The 24,906-nt window shown below is 32.3% G+C and overlaps 1 protein-coding gene across 6 annotated transcripts in view; it reads right to left on the bottom strand.

Annotated features, from left to right (window-relative positions):
• LOC124994817 (bifunctional heparan sulfate N-deacetylase/N-sulfotransferase 3) overlaps positions 1 to 24,906 on the bottom strand; it is a 198,852-nt gene that overhangs the window by 115,256 nt on the left and 58,690 nt on the right. For 4 of the 6 annotated variants that reach the window (XR_007110553.1, XM_047567074.1, XM_047567076.1 and 1 more), the window contains exons 3-5: positions 17,831 to 17,918; positions 12,371 to 12,525; positions 1,682 to 1,747 (exon numbers count right to left, since the gene is read on the bottom strand). Coding sequence is in view for 5 of the 6 variants with exons in the window: in XM_047567074.1 (XP_047423030.1) it covers positions 1,682 to 1,747; positions 12,371 to 12,525; positions 17,831 to 17,918 (309 nt within the window). In the remaining variant the exon portion in view is untranslated. Of the gene's footprint in view, positions 1 to 1,681; positions 1,748 to 12,370; positions 12,526 to 17,830; positions 17,919 to 23,514; positions 23,699 to 24,906 lie in introns of those variants that run through there. The other 2 variants (XM_047567078.1, XM_047567077.1) reach the window with 2 other exon arrangements.

A 24,906-nucleotide genomic window follows, 5' to 3' on the forward strand; every position in this document is an offset into this window, starting at 1 on the left:
GGTTGACAAGTAAAATCATCTTCTGTTGCAGCTATTGTATAATAAAAATTTTGCTAATCTTCCTCATTCCTGGTTCCTTAAATCTTTGGAATTTTCCAAGTAATGGGAATGTGTTTTTATTCATGATGGGCACAAGAGATCATATATGAATTTATGCCATGATTTAGAATTGGATGTGACTATACCAGAAAGACCAACCATGTCATTACTGAGTTGATGCTTTGAGATTAGGTAATGTCAGCCAGACACAGAGTAGGAGAGGAGAGTTGGAAACTGAATTCAAACACATGACCAATGAGTCCATTGATTTTGTCTACAAAATGAAATCCTAATAAAAACTGCAATTTGAGGCTTAGGTGTTTTTCTGGTTGGTGATATTGTTATGGATGGAGAAAACAGTAATGAAATCTTCTCTGTCTAAAAGTTTGGATAACAAAGTCATGGTTACAAAAACAAAAGTAGCAAAATCTTTGGATAAAGATGTTAAAAGTATTAATAATGAAATCTTGAGAACTGGAAGGACACATTAACTCATAAACCAGAAGTGTGATCTTATCACTCTGAGGTTACTTCTCTCTGAAATAGAGTAGGTAGTGTTTATATAATGAGAAAATAGTCTTATTTCTAGACCTAAAGACAACCAAATCTATGACAATGAGATTATCAATGTACCAGGAATGCTGAAGACAGAGAGCAGCACAGTATCATGGAGAAAACATAATTTATGAGTCCTGGACTCAGTCTCAGTGCTCAGTTTCATTGACTGGAGGACCTTGGGCACATTATGCAGCTTCACCAAGTTTTAATTCCCTCACTTACCAAGGGGGCATAATAAAACTAATTCTTTCACAAAGTTTTAGGGACTGAAATAAATAAGCAAAATTATTGGCTAATATTCTTTCACCCAATTAACAATTTCCTCTTTCTTTTTGAAACAACTAATTAAGAAAGAAAACAAAGTTAAACTAATAATCCTTCCACTGTCACTCTGCCCCAAGAAAATCAGAATTCTTATTTAAGAGGAGCATTTCTAAAAGATACACTATATAATCAACTGTATGTAAAAAGTTTTACTTGACAGAATAAATTTAGACTGAAAAGAAATTGACATTATGTATAAAGTAGAAGTGTAAACTGAATAAATTTCTTCTGGCAAAATCAATTGATATTAGGTATGTAATGGGAGGTAAGTAATAATTGGGTACACCACAGATTTCATAAGACTATAGCATTAACATCAGCTAAAACCCTTCCTTGACACCACATAATCTTCTTCCAGTACAACTGCAAGTAACCTGCTGAATTATTTGCTGAGATTAAGCCAAATGCATATAGAAATTTCAGAAACAAAGTTAAGCTAAAAATTCAGTACTGATACTGAAAAAAGGATTATAAAATGTGCATAACTCTATTGCAAACTTCACTTTCATTTGTAGTATCTATGAAAAGTTTATTTGAGGGTCATGCAATAAATAGATTCCTTCCCAGTCTTTCCTAGAAACTGTATAATTTAATTTAAGTACTTCTCCATTGAACGGGGCATGTTGTTTTCTTCTTTTACAGTTCCCATCAGAATTTTTTGAAGTGTTGTCACAGCTTTGTTGAGTATCTCATAAATAAACAAGACACTAAAGGATGTGCTTTTTGAGAATATTCAGAAGTATGATGCAAACACACTTACCACAGGTTGATATGTTTTTAATTGCTGAGATTTATTCAGGTGAAACAAAAGAAGGAATGTTTTCAACTGTAAAATAAAGAATTTATGAAGCTTTATTTTTTATGCTGTATTGAAACAACTGAAAAGAAAATTACCTAGGTACACAACGAAGGAAGTGGAAGGTTTATTTTGATATAGTTTTCTCAGTTTAGAACAATGAGTTTTATTGGACATTTAGGGTCTCTGAGATGTTAAAACCTACAAAAAATTCAGAAATAGTCTCAATTCTCAAAGTACTTTCAAAAACATTTAATCTTCTTGAAAATGTACAAGGTTGATTAAACTAGAAATCTAACAGAAATTTTAATTGGGTTTTGATATTCCTGAAAGAATATCAGCTGGTGGTGATGTTTGCTTGATAAAATTATTGCATACCTTCTGTTACTTATAATAGGGACTAGGAAGGTAATGCTTGTGGTGCTGGTTGCACAAATGCACAAGACTACATAAATCACAAGAACATCTATTTAAGAGAAAACACTATAAAAAGTCAGATTTTAATATACTGAGTTTGTTTTGTAAATATATCCTGCTATGGTTTAGATACAGGGTGTCCCCCAAAAGCTCATGTGTAAGACAATACAAGAACACTCAGCGATGAAATAATTGGGTTATGAGAATCTTAAACTAATCTTAAACTTGAATGATTTGACCGAGTGGTGATTGTAGGCAGGGAGGATGTGTCTAGAGGAGGTGGATCATTAGGGGTGTGCTTATATTAGGGGTGGGGCTTATATATATTTTTTTTTCCTTTTTGAGCAGAGCTCTCTCTGCTTCCTAATGATCACATCCTAAACTGCTTTCCTCCACCCACTCTTTCACTATGTTGTTTTGCCTTACCTCCCGCCCAGAGCTGGCCATCTATGGCTGAGACCTCTGATACCATGAGTACCAAATAAGTTTCAACCTAACTTCTCTAAAATTGTTCTTGTCAGGTCCTTTGGTTGCAGCAGTGAAAAAAACTGTTTAAAACATACCCTTATTGGGAAGTAATAAAATGCTGAATATGAGGTTTATGTGACAGCTGGATCACTAACATGGCAAATTTCAAGTATACAAACTACTGTAGTTACAAGGGTTTTGGATTTTGAAAGACCAGGAATAAAATCCTTTCTCCAGCTTCCACTGGCTGTGTAATCTTAGAAAAAAATATATAAGCACTCTGGGCCCATGATTTATTTATTTATTTATTTTTAATTTTGAGACACATTCTCCCTAAGTTGCTTATGGTCTTGCTAAATTGCTGAGACAGGCCTGGAATTTGTGGTCCTCCTGGCTCAGCCTCCCCAGTCACTGGGATTGCAGGTGTGTGCCACCACACCGAGGATTCTTTATTAATATAGTAATAATTAGCATAACAGGTGATTTTGAGGGTTAATTAAGGACATGTAGAAAAATTAAGCATTAAGCACAGTGTCTGGTAAATATTTGAAGTGCAACAACTTCTCCTACATTTCCTTAGGAAAGTCAAGAACATCCTACATGAAATTTCAGTTTCTATAATACATAAGGCAAACAGAATCACATAATTTTGAGCTTTATAACATTTGCTGATCTGAGTATAAATTAAAGGACAAGAATGGGGAATTAGGAAGAGTAATATGGAGATATTGATGAAGTTTGGAAGAAAAAATTTGGAAGTAAAGTGGGAATGAAAAATTTTGAAAATGAGCAAAAAAAAATTGTAAGAAGGAAAGAACTGACAGAAATAATTAAATTATTGGGAACAAGGAGTGGGAAATATGAAAATGTAATAAAAAGACACAAGGTTAGCACTTATGCAGAATTTTATTTATTCTTCTGTCATCTCTTCTGTGTCTATCACCTCTCAGAAAACATGTGCTCTCCGTTTTAAGTAAAGATAGGTTGAAAAAACAGTCAAAATTCAGAATCAGCATGCATGGATCTGGAAATAGATTTTTCCCCACCCCATTTCCACATCCCACTTCAGCCCACCAGTAAGAATTTATAGGAGAATTCACAAAGGCTTTTAGTCCACTTCATGTCCACATGAATTTGGGCAGCGAGGGACTATATTTGAATAGTACATGTACTAAATTTACCTTTCTTTTTACAAAATCAGTTTAAGTCACCAAATACATATTCTGGAGATAAAATCTAGCATTTCTGCTAGAGGAAAAATGTAAATGAATTAATACTTTTCAACACTAACTTGCTAGAAAATATGAAGCCTTTCCACAGAATGGAAAAGGTAATCTAGAGAGGAAATTACAAAGAAAATGATCCCAAGTTCCTGGCATAATCAAACCCGTTTCAAAAGTTTCATGAAATATCTAAAGGAGAAAAAATTTTGAACCATTATACATATAGATGAGAGAGGGTATCCTTACTTAGGCAAAGTACGGAATTTCTAAAGGAAAAGCAGCAGTTTATAGCTTCAAACCTTCATGTAATACACAGACAAAATAGTGGGAGTCTCACACCTTGATGTTATGTTTATTTATAGATTTTTTATTTTTGGTACCAAAATAAAAAATTTGGATTAAACCCAGGGTCACTTAACCATTGAGCCATATCCCCAGCCCTTATTTATATTTTATTTAGAGTCAGGGTCTCACTGAGTTGCTTATGGCCTCAATAAGTTGCTAAAACTGGCTCTGAACTTTCAATCCTCTTGCCTCAGCCTGCCAAACCCCTGGGAATTACCAGTGTGAGCCATAGCGCCTAGCTTTGATGTTATGTTTGACCTGTTATTCTCTTTTGCTTCTTCATTATCCATCCAATAAAAAACCCCACTAGTTCTATCTCAGGAAGTTTTCATATTGTTTTCCTTTATAATCCCACTTCTTTGATGACTTTAACCTGGCCTTTATTACCTCTTCTTTGAGAAAGAGCAAATAAAGATTACTATTATTACTGTTATTGCTATCAACAATATTATTGTTACTATAATTACAATAGTAATAACATTACTATCATTACTATTGTTACTATTATTATATTATACTCTAATAAAGATTACTATTATTTCTATTGATTACTTCAATATTAATCCAATCTGTCTACTTACCTCTGATCATTCCCTGCTTCTCTCCATCTTCAACACTCCCTCTGTAATGTTCTGTGATTCTCCATATACATGGAAGTGCTAGAACTCTGGGGGGCTGACAATATCATCTTGGAGTTTAAAATATTTAAAAATGTGTAACTCCAATAACATTTAGATGTGATATTTCAATTTAGGAAAGTAGATACAAAAATATTCTGATGAACAAGTAGTTGTGAAACAAACTGCAAGTGATACACCAATGTAATACAGCTAATGGAAAACATATCCGAAACTGTAATTCTCTCTAAAGAATATCATTATTTAAATAGAGAAGGGATATACTTGGTAGTATAGTGGCTCAGCACTCAGAATGCTTTAAAGTGCGAATCTTTGACTTGACTATGGACTTGAAACAATTACTTAACCCCTCCAAGTACCAGCTTTGTCATCTAGAAAATGAAAATGACAGGGAGAGGGCTGTGAAGAGCAGTAAATAAGATCAAAAAGAGAACTTAATACATTTATTAAATTAATAGGTATTACAGCCATATAGTAAATGTTCAATATGGAATCCTGGTATATGCTAGGGTTTTTAAGCACATATGAGAAATGAAAGGAAGTAGACATATCAATGTCAAAGACTAACAAAACAAGAAAGCAAATTAAAGATGTAGAAAAATAATGACAATGAGGTTAAATCTCAGAATAAGTTTATTTCTCCAAAAATTGCTAATTGAAAATGAATCTGGTTAGCCACAAATAACTTTACATGATTGAGTGGGGAAGGAAGAGAAGTCTGAGATATTTTAATTGACAAGAGAGTAAGAGTTGAAACTATCTGCTTGTATCAAGGAAAAATATTTAAGGTATTTATGATGAGATAAACAAAATTAAATGAAGAGACAATTAGATAAAGTATCAACCACACTATACTAAATATTTCAAGCTTAGAAGGGCAAATTTTAAGGTAACTAAAATATAAAGCATGTAGATGTGATGTGCAAATCATTTTACTAATCATAGAGAAATAATGTATAAGATGATGCATAAGTTGAAAATATGCAAACTTTCAAAACAGGAGAAAAATTAGAGTATTTTAGAATATATAAATAAATGAGCTTAATGTCAAACTGAAGAAATTTTAGAAGAGATTTACTAAGAAGTAACAAAGAAGAAAGCAATAATTATGAGGAATTATTATGCTTAATGACTTTATTATGTAAATTCTTTTTAAAATAAAACTTTTAAATTGATATCAGAATAATGCCACACATATCTTCCTTCTCGATTTTAGAAAGATCCCTGACATACTTTTGTAATCCTTATGGATATTGGTTGAATTAGCAGATTTGCAGTTGATGGGTCAACTATTTTCAGTAATGTTCACTACTGCACCTATTTTAACTTGGAATTAAAACTGCATTGCTCTACCACATTTCTCTAACCATGATATTATTATATTGAAGTTTACCAGCAACTTAATAGAAATGTAGAAGTCATAAAATATAGGGATGACACAAAGCTGGGAAAGACATAAAGCATGTAAAATAACAAAACCAATCTTTAAGAGGATGTTTATATACTGAAACAATGAATATAGAAGAAATATGAAATGTTAAAGGGACAATTGCAATCTCAAGGATAGCATTTAATTAACAAAATAAATTGTACAAAAATAAATACAAGAAGGCTTTATAAATAGTTCATAGAGAACTGGCAGCCACAGGTATGATATAATGGTTTAACGAAATCATTGTTACCTTTGGCTACATCAATAGAAATAAAGTGCAGATAAAGGACAAAAAACAGTTCATACATATATATATATATATACACACACACATACACACACACACACACACACACACACACACACACACACACACATATATCCATCTGTGGACTATATTGCTCATACAGGGCAACGTTTTTTAGGAAGAGTGACAAGTTAGAACTGATTAAACTATGGCATTTGGGATGATGAGGGTGTTCGAAAACCCACAGAATTCTTTAAGACACATAACTGGAAAAGAAGTATAAGTAAATTTGTCAATCATGCCGTTTCACTTTTAGTAATTCTATGCTTTGATATTGGGACCTGGCTAATCCTGAAGACACTATGAGACCCAGGGTCAATGAATTCCTAAAGATAGCAAAGTATGCCTGAGAACACACTTTTCAAATGCAAATCAACCAATTCACACCCTCTATACTCAACTTTCTCTTTCATTAGGTTCTCAAACTGAGCAAGATATTCCCTGGGCCAATGACTAGGCAATTAGAAACAGCTCCTATACCTCAGAATTCTCTGAAATTACACAGAGGAGGATCCTAAGCATGCTTACCCTGCTTTGTCTAACCATTCCTAATCAAATCACAATACTCTTGTGCACTGTCCCCACTGTTCACTTTGTCTCCTGAACAATCCTGGTGCTTCCTCATGTAACTCTACATGTATGACATGCCTTTCCCTCTTTGGAAATCTAAATAATAAACTTTTTTCAATATCAGTTTTCTCCTGATCGGCTGAGTCATAACACAGAAATAATAACAATATATATATTGTTATTATATATATATATATATACATATATATATATATATATATATAATAAGAACACATTTAAGACCAAAATGAATAGACTCTTAAAAGCCCAAGGAAATATTGACTTTTATCAAATAATCATTCACTGAGCACCTATTAGATGTCAAGCACCATTCTGTCTACCTAATTTTTTTTAATTAGAAGAACCCTACTTCTTAAATCTATAGGACTCTACTCTCCTGTGATTTCCTTTGTGATCAGACTGATTCCAATCCTAAATCTTAAGACTGATTGATTATATTCAAGTACTGTATTCAATGGTACTCAAGATATTTACCAAACCACATGCCATTATGTTGATATGTCAGAACTGCTGCCAGCTCCAGAATTAGAACTGGATGCTGGAGACTCATTCTGGCCCCTTTAGTTGCTGAATAGTTCCAAGGCTTGGGACATCTTAGGGGAGGGCGTGAGATGGTTATGAGGTTAGTGATAGTAGTATTATCACATTGCATAACTGGTATGCATGGCCATACCAGGTCTCTTCTTTTTTTTATACTGGTAACTGAACCCAGAAGTGTTCTACCACTCAGTCCTTTTTATTTTTCATTGTTCTATTTTAAGACATGGTCTAACTAAGTTGCAGAATTTCTCATTATGTTGCTGAGGCAGGTTTCCAACTTGTAATCCTTCTGCCTCAGTCTCCTGAATGCCCAGGATTATAGACATGAGCTCCCAGGCTCAGCCTTTCCAGAACTCTTGAGTATCAGCCTTGATACTATATACACTATAGCCCTTAGTCCTCTCTTCTATCTCTTGCCCTGTTCATGTTTCCTCTGTCATTCATTTTATGAAGTATATTATATACTTTGGTCACTCTGTTCTGAATAATGTTCAGTGTCTTTCTTAAGTGTCTTTCATTTTTTTATGCTGTTGCATTACTCTAGAAGTGGTCTATAAATTCAGAGTGGTCTCTGCATCCTGATTGGAATTCTCCACTCCTATTCAGACTACTAAAATTATGCTTTTTAAGTATTCATAAAATGAAAATACATTGTCATTTTAATAATGTGCTTTACTGAAGTTAAAATAATAGGAATTATCCCTTCTCTAGCTGGCAAGCAAGTTAATTGAGAGTTTATCACATATTCCTCAAGCCAGCAAGTCTTTCAATATATTTTATATTGTATTTTGATACTACATAACCTTTATTTCTACATCAGAAAAGTTAATGTGCTCACTAATCTAAAACATTGTATAATTGACAACAGATATTTCAGGGTATGTAAATTAACAGGTTCTGCAGAACTTGGAAAAGAGAGAGGAAAAATGACACTATTTTTTAAAAATAATATCAAAAGTACAATCTTCAAAAAGACTATGTTTTCAGGAATATTGTTCTACTAATAATATTGTATATAACAATATTTATTGGTTATTGGAAGAGATCTATGATAAAAATCTTTACTAATTATTGTATTATTAAATATTAAACTAAAAAACTGTGGATGTATCTTAGTGGTAGTGCGTTTGCTTTACATGTGCAAGGCTCTGGCTTACTCCCCAACTCAAAATAAATAAATACATATAAAAAATTAAAAATAAACTACCACTATTTGCCAAAATTTAGGAGTAATTATTCAGTTGAAATTATGTATTACTGATAATTTTTGAAGTTTAAATACAATGTTATTTTACTTTCCAAATGATCTTTATCTTACTTTTAAAGCTATACATTTAGACATTTCAAACTGTGTTTCAGGTCAATCATTAATGCTACAATTAATCTGTTTGTTTTTTTAAATTTTTTTTTTATTTTTAAAGACTTAATTTTAATTCATTGTACACAAATGGGGTACATCTTTTCCTTTCTATGGTTGTGTACAATGTAGATTCATATCATTCATGTATTCATACATGAACACATAGGGTAATGATGTCTGTATCATTCCACCATTTTTCATACCCTCCTCCTCTCACTCATTTCCGTCTATGTAATCTAAAGTTCCTCCATTCTTCTCTCACACCTCACTCCCCACCCCCATTCTATATCATCATCTACTTATCAGGGAAAACAATCAATAATGTGAAAAGAGAGCCTACAGAGTGGGAGTAAATCTTTTTCAACAATTACTCTTAGAATTGATAACCTTTGAAAATATGTCTCCCTTTAAAATTTCAGTTGAATTTCTCAATTAGCCCATATTTGGTAACTACAAATTTTTTTCTAAGTAACCTCTAAAGCTGCATTTCCTTTGATGGCTGTAGTCATCAAATGCAAATTTGCTTAACAGATTTGCTTGACCTTCCATAATAAGTTATTAGACAGAGTTTTCAAAGCTAAATTAAAATGGACAACAAATTCCTTTGTGAATCAGAAATGTCCACATTGTGCAAAAGGATAATAGATCAGATGTATTTGCTAATACTCAATGTAAGCGGCAGGTGTTTGACTGTAGATAGTGAAAGCAAGGGACCAGAGTTTTAGATTATAGTCTCAGATTCTCTTAACTAGAAGGGCACTTTAAATGTCCTCTAACATAATTGACATTTGAATATTGCATCCATGACCTCAATTCTTGTTTGAACACCCATATTCTCCTAAAAGAGTCCATTGCTTCTTTGCATGTTCTTTCAATTTCTTCTTTGGAAATCATTCATTCTTATATTAAAATCTAGCGCCTTCAAGCAGATGGAGAAAAAAAGGATATAAACCAATTTAGAAAAGAAATATTAGCACATACTAACAATTTGCTTGTTGCAGCTAGTAAATAGATAGTTGAGTCAGAATTTAATTCAATTTTTCACTGAAATTTTTCTATGCTGGTAACTTTTATGCAAAGTTCCTCAGATTCAGTTGTTTTTCTCCTGAATCATTTTAGAATCTATCTGTGATATGGATCTTTAGGAAATTCAAGGGAAAAGGTGAGTTCCACCTCGAGTTCTCTGTTTCCCTACACAACCAAGGTTACCATATTTGGTATCGCCTCTCCTTTCACTTCAAACTCTTCAGAAGCCCAAGCAAAAATTGAAGATAGTAGGATTATTATATTAAATCAATGATAATAAAAACAATAGCTGCTATGTAATGAGTGTTATGTGCTAATCACTGTTCTCAAGTGTTTTACATATGTACAATCTCTTGTGCTGTTATGACTGGGAACCAACTAATCCTAGATGCAGTCTTCTTTCTTGTCTGTTTACCCCTGTCCCAACCATCCACTGGATTTATATTTCATTAAACATTAAAAATAACATTTGGTATTATTTCTAAAGATCCTTTAGAACTATTCTGTACTGCATCAAGAACCATAATTTGGGTTGTCAACATGTAGTAAGAAGTCACATTCCTAAGGAATCTTTGCTTGACACTTAAATTAGGAGGTGAGAAAATTACTAGATTTTGATTTTGGATTATTCTTTCCATTTATGATGCTTTTTAGTTATGAATTCTCAAAAATACATATAAGCCCTATGCATGACTATTTTTACTATATTTACTTTCTAGTGTTTATAGCCATTTTAAATATGAAACATAATATTGGCTTTCATTGATTCATTCACTGATTCATTCAAGTAATAATTAAACACCTATCATTCAATATACTGTACTACTTTCATAACAGTGAATGCCATACCTTTTATCAAATCTGTCTATGCTTTTAAGTCTATGAAAAAACAACAAAACTCCCTCCTCACTTCTCAGTATTTTATCTTTTATTGCTGCTTTCATCTACTGTAGTTACATATCTTCCTCTCTCACAAATTCCTTTCTCTTTTTTACTACAGATTTATGAAGCAACTACCAACTCATTTTCTTCTCCACATCATCTCTTGCTGATTAACACTGCTAACATTAGAAGTCTTAGATGTTTACCTCTTCCATTGAGATAGGAATTTTAATACTCTCAATTACATATCATAGCAGTATTTACTCAATTTTACATAATGGTTACCATTTTTGTACTTTTGGGGGAAAATTTATCTATCTTACAGGTGTTTGCAAATATTATCAAAATACTTTCATATCAACATGCATGAGCACTATTTTTGCTTCTTGACGAAATATCAATGCATAGCAAGGTTGCCCTTGAAACTTTTTTCCCAAGAAATACACTGAAGTAAAAAGACAAGTATGGACTCTACTCATAATAAACCTGATTTTCTACAGTTGTGAGAAAAAAAAAACAGTAAGGTTTGTAAATTGTAACCTTTTCTTGTGTAAGTTTGAGTAAGATAACATGGAGATCAATTACTTGAGCTCTTGACTCCAGTAGAATACCAATTTATATAAGTGGGCTTTACTGTCTGCTTACAAATCTATTTCCCCTCATAATGTACTTATTAAAAGTTTTGACTTAAAGTCCCCTGTCCCAAATCATAAACCCTGCAGTCTAAAGCACTATACCTTGCTTCAGCCAAGCAAATGTTCCATCTATCTAACATGTTTGTTTGGACTGCCTTTCAATAGTTTTTCTTTCATTTCCATACTATTCCTAGACAGAATCTTTATTACCTAATGTCCACTTTATGGTAATCTACCTGGTCTTTTCCCTCAGCCTCACTTCACTCAAATTTATTCTGGTACTTAACTCTTATTAATATTTCAGGAAGTACCTAATCCCATTTCCACTAGAACTGCTCCTTCACAAGTGTCACAATTGACACTTGTTTCTCTGAACCATGGGTTTTGTGTATTGACAGTTTGACACTAGGTCATGGAATATCTCATTTTATTGCACAATTGTTTTTGAGGATACTTCTACCTCCTCAGTGCAGCAGAAATCTTCTTCTAGATAGGAAACATGTCTTACCAGCTCTGCCTGTAATGTTATATATTGGTTCTGTATTTTGTGAAGTCTCTCTTAAATTAGATCCCTCAATGCATTAAGCATAATGATACATACCCAATACAAACTCAAAAGCCACATATTGAAAGTCTACAATATCAAGAGTTTCTTAACAATCACATAGTAAAGCTGCTTAACAACTGCCAAAATATGGAAAGCCTCAAAAAGATTTTCAGTAGAAAATCTTATCATTTCTCTAATAAGCAAACACTAGTTCAATGTGATAGTCAACATGAGTTACTTACCAAGGCAAATTTTTTGTTGAGAATCATTTGCTCCACCAAAGATGACTCATTATGGAAGAGGTGGGGCTGCATATGACTCCACATATGAGGAAACCACCAAAACTCATCAACAGATCCCAAAAGACAGTCATCCCCTTCATCTTCCTCTTCAGTTCCTTTAGGAAGAAAATGATTATTTAATTAATTCCAGTTACACTGATCTACCTCTATCTATTTATCTATCAAATTATATATTCTCATATATTACATTTACGTTATCTTACATGCATATAAGGATTTGAACATAAAATGTAACAAAGCAAAATTTTTAGGGAAAAACCAGGCTCTGTGATAAAACAGTTGTAAATGTTGTTAAACAAGAGACATGGATATTACTGCAAGATGGAAGTATATAACCACTCTCAAGGACATTAAAACTCTTTAACTTTTCCCATCTTTGTACAATTTGTAGTTCAGAGAAAATGGGGATAAGTAGAAAATGTAATCATTGGAATTAAACTGGAAAGGAGTGATAGAGCCCCAGAAGTAAATCATTTTGACATGAGTTATATATACAGTTACAACAAAATAATTTCTTAATTCATTTGGTTCCCTCAGGATACCATGTCATTTAAGATTAAGTCAGTTATTCGTTGCAGTTTTCACACTGAAAATTGGCAGAAGTCTCCTGGGATTTCTTAGTAATCAATTCATTCCTGATTGTAGGTAAAGTAAACTGAGGATCCCTAGTTTATAAAAAGTCTCCTGACAGCTGCTTTTGCACTCCATTCCTTGTCACATTCCTTGTCCTGCATCTGTCTTTTCACCTCTCTTCACCCATTTCATAGACATTGCTCAAAGTTTATTTATCAAGACAGAGCAACACATCTCAATGATCTTCAGAAAGATAGCTCAGGTGTTACCTTTTCCTGAATACCATGGTGAAATCTATGAGTAAAATGTGTATACCCTGGAATCCTGCAGAGGTTAGACAAATGATGTCTGCCCTCTAACTGACTTAACTCACATAGTAAGCGTAGATGGAGGTCTGTCCTTTTTTTCTTGATAGTTCCATTTTATATAATTTTCTTTAACCCCACTTTAGGAATGTTTTGAATCAGAATTAATTATATTGAGAACAAATGCCAAACATTATAATAAAAAGCAGCTGAAATGTAGTTGTTCATGATTGAATTGCCTCAGCATCTTGTTGCCCCCCTTTTTCCCTTGCTCTGTCCTCCTTGTCAAACTGGAGGAAGAAAGAAGAAAGAGAAATCAAATTCTTCAATTTTTAAAGACCATTTCTGAAGTTGTTACAAAACTTACTTATAAAGTTATTGTAAATTATATTATTTATCTATTTAAATAACTTTCTGCAGTATTTTATCAGAGTATTTCCTTACCTGATGTTATATTAAAAAGCCTCCTTGACTGAGATTTACCTTTTGTCAAGCACAAATTACATGCTTTACAACATCATTTGATTTAATTCTCATAACAACCCTATGAAGTCAGAGCCTCATTTTACAGATTAGGAAATTGGTCTTTAGAGAGATTCAGTAACTTGTCCCAACTCAGTGAAAGTATTGGGACGGAATCTGAATCTAGAATCTGAATTCTAATTCAGATGAAGCAATTCCAAATTCAGAGCCTCACCTATATGATTCATTCACTAAATGGGGAGTAAAGAAGTAAGATCAAAATTTTAATTCAATATCACTGTGCCCTTAACATTTTAGTTAATTTTTCATGTAAGTAAAATTTACATTTACTATTTCTTCTGTGTGATTTGGTGAAATCTAAGGACTCTACAGATAAGAAGTATCTTTTGCCATTTGGTTCTCTAATTAACGATTGCCAAATAAACAACAAATTTTCAGTTTTTCGAATACATAAGAATTGGGCTCTAAATGATTTAGGGTTAAAACAGGTTTTTGATACTTAATAATTTATGACTTCAGCACTCTAAATTTTTATTTTCTTATCCAGAAAGCCAGCAACATACTACATAACTCCTAGGATTCAATGAAAAGGTATATTAAAAGTGTTTAGCAGGGCTGGAGTTGTGGCTCAGTGGTAGACCACTCGCCTAGCATGTGTGAGGCACTGAGTTCGATTCTCAGCACCGCATATTAAAAAAAATAAAAATGAAGGTTCATCAACAACTATATACATAGATATAAAGTATTTAGCAAAGTACATTGGATATGGTTACTGCTCACTAAAAGAGAAGTCTGCTTTTAATCTATCTCTATTCTCTCTCTCTGTCTCACCAAAATGCACAAACCCTTCAAAAGTTAAAATAAATCACATAAGTAAAGCTTTTTCCTGAAATGAACTCTTATACTATTATGACAGAACAGCTTTTCTCCTTCCATTCAAGATTAGTACAAGGATAGAAAATTTAATAGAAAATTAATTATCCATTTAGAAAGGAAACAATGTAATTAAATTTTATAATACCTAACTTTTGAAAGATTGAGTATTACATTTTATGTGCTCCCACTGAAAAATTATTATACTGGTCTTAAGACAACCCTGGCCATGATTTTGTGTAAGTTTTCATATTTTACAAAGATAAAAAATTCTTTGAACCTTGGTCTTAGCTTCCTCCTGTGTTTTACTTTCCCTGGCTTATAGAGAGGGCACTTTTATTGTGAGATATGGGAAATACCTGAGTAAAAAAATAAACAAATAAAGGACAAATCTTCCACAGATGAGAAATGAGAGGGACAAGTGGAATAATTTTCTTGCATTCAGTGTTTGGTGAGAAGAGAATCGAGTTTCAGGAATGTTTTCTTGTATCTCCTTGGTGAGTTTGGGTTTCCCTGTTTCCGTCTACGGGTCTTCCTATAATCTTCCTCTCTCCCTCACTCATAACTACATATTCTATATGTCCTTGATCTTAGTCTGATGATTTCCTTATCTGTATATTAACTGTCTTTTTTTTTTCAAAAGATGTCAAAGAATCTACGATAATCACTCTGAAATTAAGATAGATTTAGAGAGAGGTTACAGATACTCTATTGCAATAAGTTGGTGAAGATTCAATTCGACAAATTTAGTGGTGCTAGAAAGATGAACTGAGCTTTGGTGCATAAAAATAAATGTTTTCATTTCATATATTTATACCAAGGTAGTAGAACTTTACTGTAAGCAAGGAATTTAGAATATATCTTTGTGTTTTCATTTTTGAGGTTATAAAAAATACTGAAACTTGCTCAATAATAACAGAAAGTTAAACCATGATTATGAAATTCCCAATAAACCTTTAAAATAATCACAGAAAAGGGTATTTTTGTTTGTTTGTTTTGATTTGCTTGTGTGTGTATGTGTGCGGTACCACAACTCAGGAGCATTCTATCACTGAGGTACATCCCCAACACTTTTTATTTCATTTTGTACATGGTCTCACTAAATTGCCAGTGCTAGAATTGAACTTGCAATCCTCCTGACTCAACCTCCCAAATTACTGGGATTACAGGTATGCATCACTGCCCATGGCTTGAAAAGGTGTCTTTTATATATTTGTTTAAGTAATTAGGAGAATAAGGCTTTCAGAGCCTCCTATGTTAAGGTTACTCTTAGAAGTCACAAAATTTTCAAATTAAGAAGCACAGTCATATATAGTTTTATGAAAATACATAGTGGAGGACTTACACACTATGTAACATGAAATATACTAGAGTCACTTCTCATAACTCTAAAACTTCCATGGAAACATGAAAATTCACTTACTGCAGAAATGTAATATTTATTACATTTATCTAAAATGAAGTTATTATTGATTTTACTTATATGCATATGAAAATATGTATTGATGATATTGGATATATATAGGAAGAATTATCACCATAATAATCTTGTTAAACTCTTGAAGGAACACATTAATTATACACAAAAGAATTCATATTTCCAAAGTAAAAACTTAAAAGCATTTAAAATTGTGGAAAATTATTAGAAAAATGTGCTTAAATATAATATTTTAAAAATTACCATTTAATTCACAATTTAGTTGAATGGATGATAAATATATATGATATAAAATGCAAAAAGAACAAAATCAATTGAAAAGTAACTAATTTTCATCCTTGTCATTCATTCCCCATATTCTCTTCTGCAGAGATACCTATTCAAATCAGTTTATTATGAATTTTATAGAGGTAACATACATTGGTACCAACAGCTGTGTGACTATGAGCAAACTAACCATTCTACACCTCAGTTTCCACATGAATCACTGATTTATAAATTCTAAGATTGTAGGAAAATTTCATGTTACTGTGATATGGGTATTTTTTAAACAAGGTGGCCATAAAAGAAAGAAAGAATTAATTGAAAAACATTAATATTAAATATTTTTCTACATCAAACTCACCATTAGGAAAGTGAACAGACAACTCACACAGTGAAAGTATTTGTAACACATATAACTGAGAACTGACTCTAAGTTTGAATAAGGAATTTCTATAAATCAATAAAAAAATTCAGAAAATAGAAAAAAAAGTGCTTCTCAATGAAAGACATATGGAGACAATAAACATAGGAAAGAGGCTTGCATGCTAGACATCAGAAAAATATATAATGAAAGCTTAACATGACATTTCTACATACCTACTACAAAGGCTAAAATTCAAAAGAAAATCAAACATTAGCAAGATTTTAGAGCATGGTTTTTAGAACACTGATACAATTAGAAATATAAATTGATAAAACTATTTGAAACCTGATTGTCATTTTCTGTTAAATCTGATTGTCTATGGTCCATACAACTAGAAATTCCACTCCTTGTTGATATATAATTAAAAGAAAATACTTAAGTTGCTGAAGAACAGGTTTAAGATTTTTCATAATAGGCCTACTAAAAAAATCAAAGTCCAGAAATAAACCAATCATCTATATTGGAATGGAATGGATAAAGAAATGGTGGTATATACAAATTATGGAATAATACAAAGCAATGAAAAATGAAGAAATTAAAACCTATACATAATAATATATGTGAAACAAAAATAATGTTGAACAAAAAAAAAACAGGTAACAAATGAGTACTTTAACACATAACTCAAAGTGAGGCAAATCTCAGATGGCATGAGAAGTGAGTATAATAATTTTGTTTGAGGAAAACTAGTGACTGTAAGGGAGTATGAGGTGACAGTACTCTGGTAGTGTTATCTTACTTGATCTTCCTATGAATTATACAGATGTGTATAGTTTGTGAAAATTCACTAAAGAGCACATTTATTCATTTTATATACATAAATTATAACAATAAAAAGGAAGATGATTTGATAATACCATAAACTTTCAAATAATAAACAGTTTCAAAAGGTTTAAGATAGTATGATAGATGGAGTTAAATTATATGAAAAACAGGGGAAGTACATAAGGAATTTAGGAAAGTATGAGACAGAGGGGTATACTATTTTCAATAGAGTGGTCAAAAAAAGCCTTATAGAACAGTTAATTCCTTTTTCTTACCTGTGTGGTAAAATTTCCCTGAAAATCCCAAGTTGAATGTAAAATTTGTGATTTGTTCACGCAAAAGATTCTGAGTCTCAAGCAGAGCCTGAAATATAGAATTTTTAAAAATGTATTAAGTCAAAAATGAATTCAGATGTTTTAAAAAGATTTCTTCCTTTTGCAGGCTGAGAATAAAACTACTTCTTTATACCTGGGAGAATTAAATGATGGAAAGTACTTTATCACTTTAAAATTAGAGAGATACTTTAGAGGTTACATAGACATAAATATTTTTATCCTTTATCTTGTAATAAATCAACAAAAAGTTTCAGCTAAAAAAGGGAAATTAAATGAAAAGTTTAATCTGTGCATCAAAGGAACTTGTATGTAGTACATAAAATATGTATCTTTTACCACTCAGGGACATAGATAACAATTGTCAAAAGAATATCACTCAATTTAAAGAAAACTCTGTAATACCACATGTGGAAAGAAGCAAATTATCATTTGTCAGATACATTTTTGGTCTTCAAAATGCAAGACTTTTCTAGATTAAATCTGAGAATCCCAAAAGATGGTGACTGCTATTCAAAAGAGGATATCATGGTAAAGTAATTCTCTAATTTGTCCTTTCCTTAATAAAACAGACAACAAAATACACTATTCCTTACAAATAAACTATTTTGAAGCGAAGTTTTGCTATATCCTACACCATTTTGTTATATATTTGTTATATATTTATATATTTTGTTATATATTTATGCTACCTAACTATATTTTATATATTTATAACAATTATGAGTATTTAGTGGACTTTTCCCTCTTGTACTTTTCTTTCTTATTATTTATATTCCATTTTTCATATTCTTCCCCCCCCCCCACACACACACACACACGTAGCGGTTGAGTGTTCACCTCAACTGGACAAAAAGTAGCACTGTTAGACTGGTTAAGGAGATTTTTTAACACATCTTTTATACTTGAGGAAATGGAGAAGAAATTGCTTTTTTCATAGATAAAATTAATGGTGAATCCTAGATTAAAGATATATATCCAATTTTCGATCTCTACTTACTCTACCATTCCAGATACTTTCCCTCTTTCTTACTTTTTTAGTACATCTGTGGTCTAACTAAATCTTGTTTTCCTGATAGCAGAGCTGACAACTGGGAACCCTGCACTGTCATGTTCATAGATTTCAATCCTTGGGGATAAAAAAATAAGCTTTTTTTATTGAGCTACCACCTGATGATGTATGCTTTATTTGAATGAAAGTGATTCCCCCTATTGTGTAAAGGGGAGGAAGAGATCTTTTGTTAAATTTAAACTCATCTGATCAATAATCAGTTTTGACATTTAAGTGCCAAATACCTATCATTTTATTTAAATGAGTAACCTCCTTGGTGTGCATAACTGAACCACATATCATATGGATCCTGATGATGTTCAGAAATGAAAGACAGGCCAGTTGGTACATCTCCACACCTCATTACAGGACTAAGATTGACCGATGGCCATGCCACTGGGGACACACAGTTTTGACCTTGGCAGGGTGGGGCATGGGTTCATGGGAAACAGAATTGGTCAGGTAGGCATAATGAAGTGAGGAATGGGACTTCTAGGTAATAAGCTGGACAATGGTAAGCTGGGGAACTGCCTGGGTGTACAGTGGGAACCGCTCTATTTCTTCTGGGAGGAATGTCAGGTAAGGAATGTGAAGGTATGAATGAAATTCTACCTTTGGTACTTATATTGCAGTTATTAAGAGGACAGGTTTAGGGGTCAGATGTCTCAACTGGAATTCTGGATTTGTCCCAGTTTATTTTCGGGCATATTGTTAAATATTTCCCAGAGACAGCCTCTTCATTTATAATAATTACCTCAAATGTGGATTAAATGAAATAATTCATTCATGCTCTTGGCTCAGTGACGAGAAGGAAAACAGTATATGCTCAGCAATTATTAAGTGCTGCTCTTCTACTACTGCTGCTGCTACTATACTACTAATCATATGGTTGTTATTATTATTAAATGATGTAGGAGAATTCATTTTACCTGTGTAAACATTTTTCTTCACTTGTAAATTGGAGACTGTGATCTAACCCATGGAATGTAGATGCAGATTATAATAAATAATATATACGGTAATGGTTGGGAAACTTTTAAAAGTATCATAAAATATTAGATGTTGATGCTATAATTGTTGGCAGTATCTATCATCTGTCTATGTCTACCCATCCACCTATGTACTTACCCATCTGTTCATTTCATTTACTTTTTAAACCCTGTTGCTCTTTATTTCATTTATTTAATCATTTATTAAATATATTTAATTTATTTCATTCTTCTTCTACCTTCCATTCTCCCTCAGTTTTTTATCCCAGGGGAACATTCTGTTTGACTCTTTATATCTTTCCTTCCTCTTAGATCTCATATTTCTTCTTTTTCCATTTTAATCACTTCATTTTATTCTTTATTTCCCTTTCATTGGTTAAAATAAAGATTTGAAATATGTTCTAAATAGTGCCTTGTGTTATTCAATTTTCTAACTTAAAATCCGGTAAGCCTGCCATTCTTTTTGTCATTTTGTTTGTTTGTTAAAAGTAAACTTGAATTTGAACTTCACTTTGTAATCTTCATTTCTTTTCTAATGTACATTTATTGGGGGGGGGGTCTTTTTTTAATTTTTATTGTAAACAAATGGGATACATCTTGTTTCTCTGTACATGAAATAGAGGCATACCATTTGTGTAATCATACATTTACATAGGGTAATAGTTTTTGATTCATTCTGTTATTTTTTCCATCCTCCCACCCCTCCCACCCCTCCTTTCCCTCTATACAGTCCCTCCTTCCTCCATTCTTGCCCCCCTCCCACCCTTCATTATGTGTCATCATCTGCTCATCAGTGAGATAATTCTTCCTTTGTTTTTTTGAAATTGGCTTATCTCACTAAGCATGATATTCTCCAAGTTCATCCATTTGCCTGCAAATGCTGTAATTTTATCATTCTTTATGGCTGAGTAATAATCCATTGTATACATATACCACAGTTTCTTTATCCATTCATCAATTGAAGGGCATATAGGTTGGTTCCACAATCTGGCTATTGTGAATTGAGCAGCAATGAACATTGATGTGGCCGTATCTCTGTAGTATGCTGATTTTAAGTCCTTCGGGTATAGGCCAAGGAGTGGGACAGCTGGGTCAAATGGTGGTTCCATTCCAAGCTTTCTGAGGAATCTCCACACTGCTTTCCAGAGTGTCTGCACTAATTTGCAACCTACCAGCAATGTATGAGTGTACCTTTTTCCCCACATCCTCTCCAACAACTATTGTTGCTTGTATTCTTGATAATCGCCATTCTAATTGGGGTGAGATGGAATTTTAGGATAGTTTTGATTTGCATTTCTCTTATTACTAGAGATGTTGAACATTTTTTCATATATCTGTTGATTGCTTGTAGATCTTCTGTGAAGTGTCTGTTCATTTTCTTAGCCCATTTGTTGATTGGGTTATTTGTATTCTTGGTGTAGAGTTTTTTGAGTTCTTTATATATTCTGGAAAAATGATATTTGATAGGCAACAAATGAATCTATCCTTTTTCTAGGCCTTAGAATTTAAATAATATACTTAGGAATTAGTCCCTTCATAAATTAGAATGAATTGATTTCAAATACTAAATTAGCCCTGATTTTTCAGGCCTGATTTGGAAATTTTACACAATTATTTGATATTCTAGAAACAAATATGGGAATACTTAAAAGATACACTGAAACAGTTGGCAGATACTAGAATGCCTATGTATGTTGAAGAGTGGAACCTATTTCTAGATGACATTTTATATACTTAAGTATTAATATTGCTCACATTTAAATTGTTCTTATAAACCAAAATTTGGAAATGTTTATGATATTTTAATTATCCATTATTTTGATCTATTTAAAATATGCTTATCACTCGCCTGTTCAGTGCAAGAAGTTTATGCACAAGGAATATTCTTAGGCCCATATCCTTTTCACTAAATTCATTACTAGAATGATTTTATTATTACTCAATTTGGAACTAAAGTATTTTATTCATTACTATGAAGAAATTACTATAAAATGATATAAATGCTTTATTATTTATTTATATATTTGCTCATATGTATTTATATATTTGCTTTATTCCCTAAAGTAATCTGATAATGCCTGAAAGTCTAATCAGAACAAACTAAATCAATGTTATCACACTATATTCAAACAGCTCACAAGTTTCCTGAGCAATCAAACCTCTCTGATATGTAGAGCCCCTTGGCTATGGAGGAGAGAAGTAAATGAGGACCCCTAAGGTGCACCATTTAGTATCCTCCTCCATACCAACCAAAAACTTAAAAGAACATAGATATCTACTTTCAAAACTAATTTAACTTTTGAAAAATGGTCCTTTCTTAAAGTGTTCCAAAATATATACTTAGGGTAATCACTGATCATTTTAAAAATAACATACTTCCCAATGAAAAATTAAAATCTTTAAAAATAAATAATAAGGATGCTAATATTATGACTTCCATTTTTTCAATAAATAAATCTAGGTACATTGAATATATATAGATATAGATAAATTAGAACTGTGAAGTCACATATCAATACAATTTTATACACAAATGAAGCAGATATTTCTATAGCAGAAAATAATTTAGTGTGTTCTTCATAAAACAAAACCACTTTGTAACAAAATTTAAAATGCTTATTCAATGATTAAAAAGAAACAAGCAATAAAACTATAAGAGAACTGCATTTTAAATGCAACTCAACACATAACATTTCAAAGTCCTTTTTTCAAATTTGAGTCTGAATGCTTATCCCACTCACTTCTTAATTTTTAAAGTCCTCATTCTACAAAACCAAGAACATTCACAAACATTGAAAGATCTAGTTAGAAGCAAAAGAAAGATCAAATTTAACAAAATTGAGCTCTTGAGAATTAAGCAAAATGGCAGCTTTGAAATATTTTTGGATTTTATCCAACTTTCTTTAAGAGAATGAATATAAGAAACAGTAAATCAGTGACAAAAATTGAAATTAACTGTAATTGCAAAAAAGTCATACTGAGATTTGTGTTAGTATTCATCACACGTGTAACATTCTTTGGGAGAACATCTGCTGATTTTTTATTTTTTTATTTTTGCTTCCAAGATTATATTTTTACTTGTTTTGTTGTCTGTAAGTGAACAAACTGGGTTGGCAAACCAAATTAAAGACAGGGAAGAAATTTCATTGATATATACGGTTTTTCAATAGCAAGAAAAAAATACTGGGTTTGAACACAAAATTAGAATTAAGATATTTTAATCAATCATGTACTACTTATTTTATCATAAATAAAAATTTCTACATCTGCTAAAGCAAATGAAAGTAATTGGGCAACTTATTATAAGTTCTTATATCTATGTATATATTTATCTGCAAACAGACAGACATAGGTCTCAGAAATAGTGAAAGAGAGATAATGGCAGACATTACTTAAATAATTTAAGTGAATTCCCCTTTGTCACAAAGCTAGTTAAATGCTGAATAATTGATTTAAAGAAGCATTTTAGATTTCAAATCTCAAAAAGAAGAATATTAACACTGGACACTGTTATCACTGGCATATAAAAACTTGGTGATATAAAGCAATACAAGGGAATAAGAGGGTGATCTTCCTTTCACTCTTACCAACTGATTGTCACTCTTAGCTCCCAAAACTTGAAGTCTGGAAATGGGAAGATTAGATTGGTCTGTGAATACTGAAGCTGTTAGGATTCCTGAGAGAAATAGAACCAACAGAAAAGAGATATGAGATTTATTATAGGATTGGAAATATGGTTGTGGAGGCAAGCTAGAGAACCAAGAAAGCAGTGTAATATAGTTACAGTCTGAAGGCTTGAGAATTGTGGTGGGGGTGGATGCTGAAAATCCTTTTAGCTTTGATGCTAAAAGCTTGACAACAAGGATTGCCTGCCCGAGGAGGGACAAAGATGGAAATCTCAGCTCAAGCAGAGATAGTGAATTTGTTCCTCCATCTTTTCATTCTATTCAGTCCATCATCCATTGAATAATAGATACCCATTCACATTGGTGAGGGCCATCTATGTTATTCAGTTCACCAGTTCAAAATCTTCTCTTTTCTAGAACTTCCCCAGTGGCACTCACAAAAATCATGTTTTACCAGCTGATGGGGCATCCTTTAGCCCAGTCAAGTTTCTGCATAAAATTATTAATCATATCAGCTGAACTAAAATGTTTACCCATTAGCATTTAGATCATAGAACATTCATTGAGTGCACCATCTGTAGAGTTGGACAGCAGGATACCAAAGAACTATGATGTTCTCCAAAAATCACCTCAATCTCTGTCTGATGAGGTATAGAATTAGGAAGACTCTATATTAAAGATTTGTTTATAGATAAAGAAAACTCTGAAATATGCTGGAAACAGTTAATTAGATTTGATAAGATAGTGGGGTATCATGAACAATTAGAGGGAAGACATCTTTAGAGGGAAATTGTAAACAATAAGACCAGGATCAACTACTATTTGACCTAGCTACACAACTGGCATTCAGCAAGGAAATAAGAAAGAAATGCAAGAAAGACCGGTAAGCTAGTGGGAAGCATGGTACTTGGTCACTGTCTGCCATAGTATTTAGAATCTCTTAACATGAAACCAATACTTATGGTACTGTATTGACTTACAACATTCCTAATGGTAAAACATCCACTCAGCTCCCAGTTGTATACATTCTAAACATTAAAAAGGGAAAATGTTTATTCTGACAATCTAAAATATAAAGACCAAAGATGAGAGGGTGTTTTCCATGAAATTTCATACAGAAACTTGTTAATTAGAATGAGATGTTCTTAGAGATTATAGCACTCCTTCTTAAATTATTTTAGGTCTGTTCTTGAACATGGCCTCATCCACATGGCACAATGAATGTGCAGCAGATTTAGAATCATAATAATTTTGGACTCTGACTCTGTTCTTAACTACTGTATATACTTGAAAAAGTTACTGAACCTCACCAAATCAGTTTCTGGAAAAATAGAATAACAACATATAGATCAC

The sequence above is a fragment of the Sciurus carolinensis genome, chromosome 10 (assembly GCF_902686445.1).
Source record: "Sciurus carolinensis chromosome 10, mSciCar1.2, whole genome shotgun sequence".
NCBI lineage: Eukaryota > Metazoa > Chordata > Mammalia > Rodentia > Sciuridae > Sciurus > Sciurus carolinensis.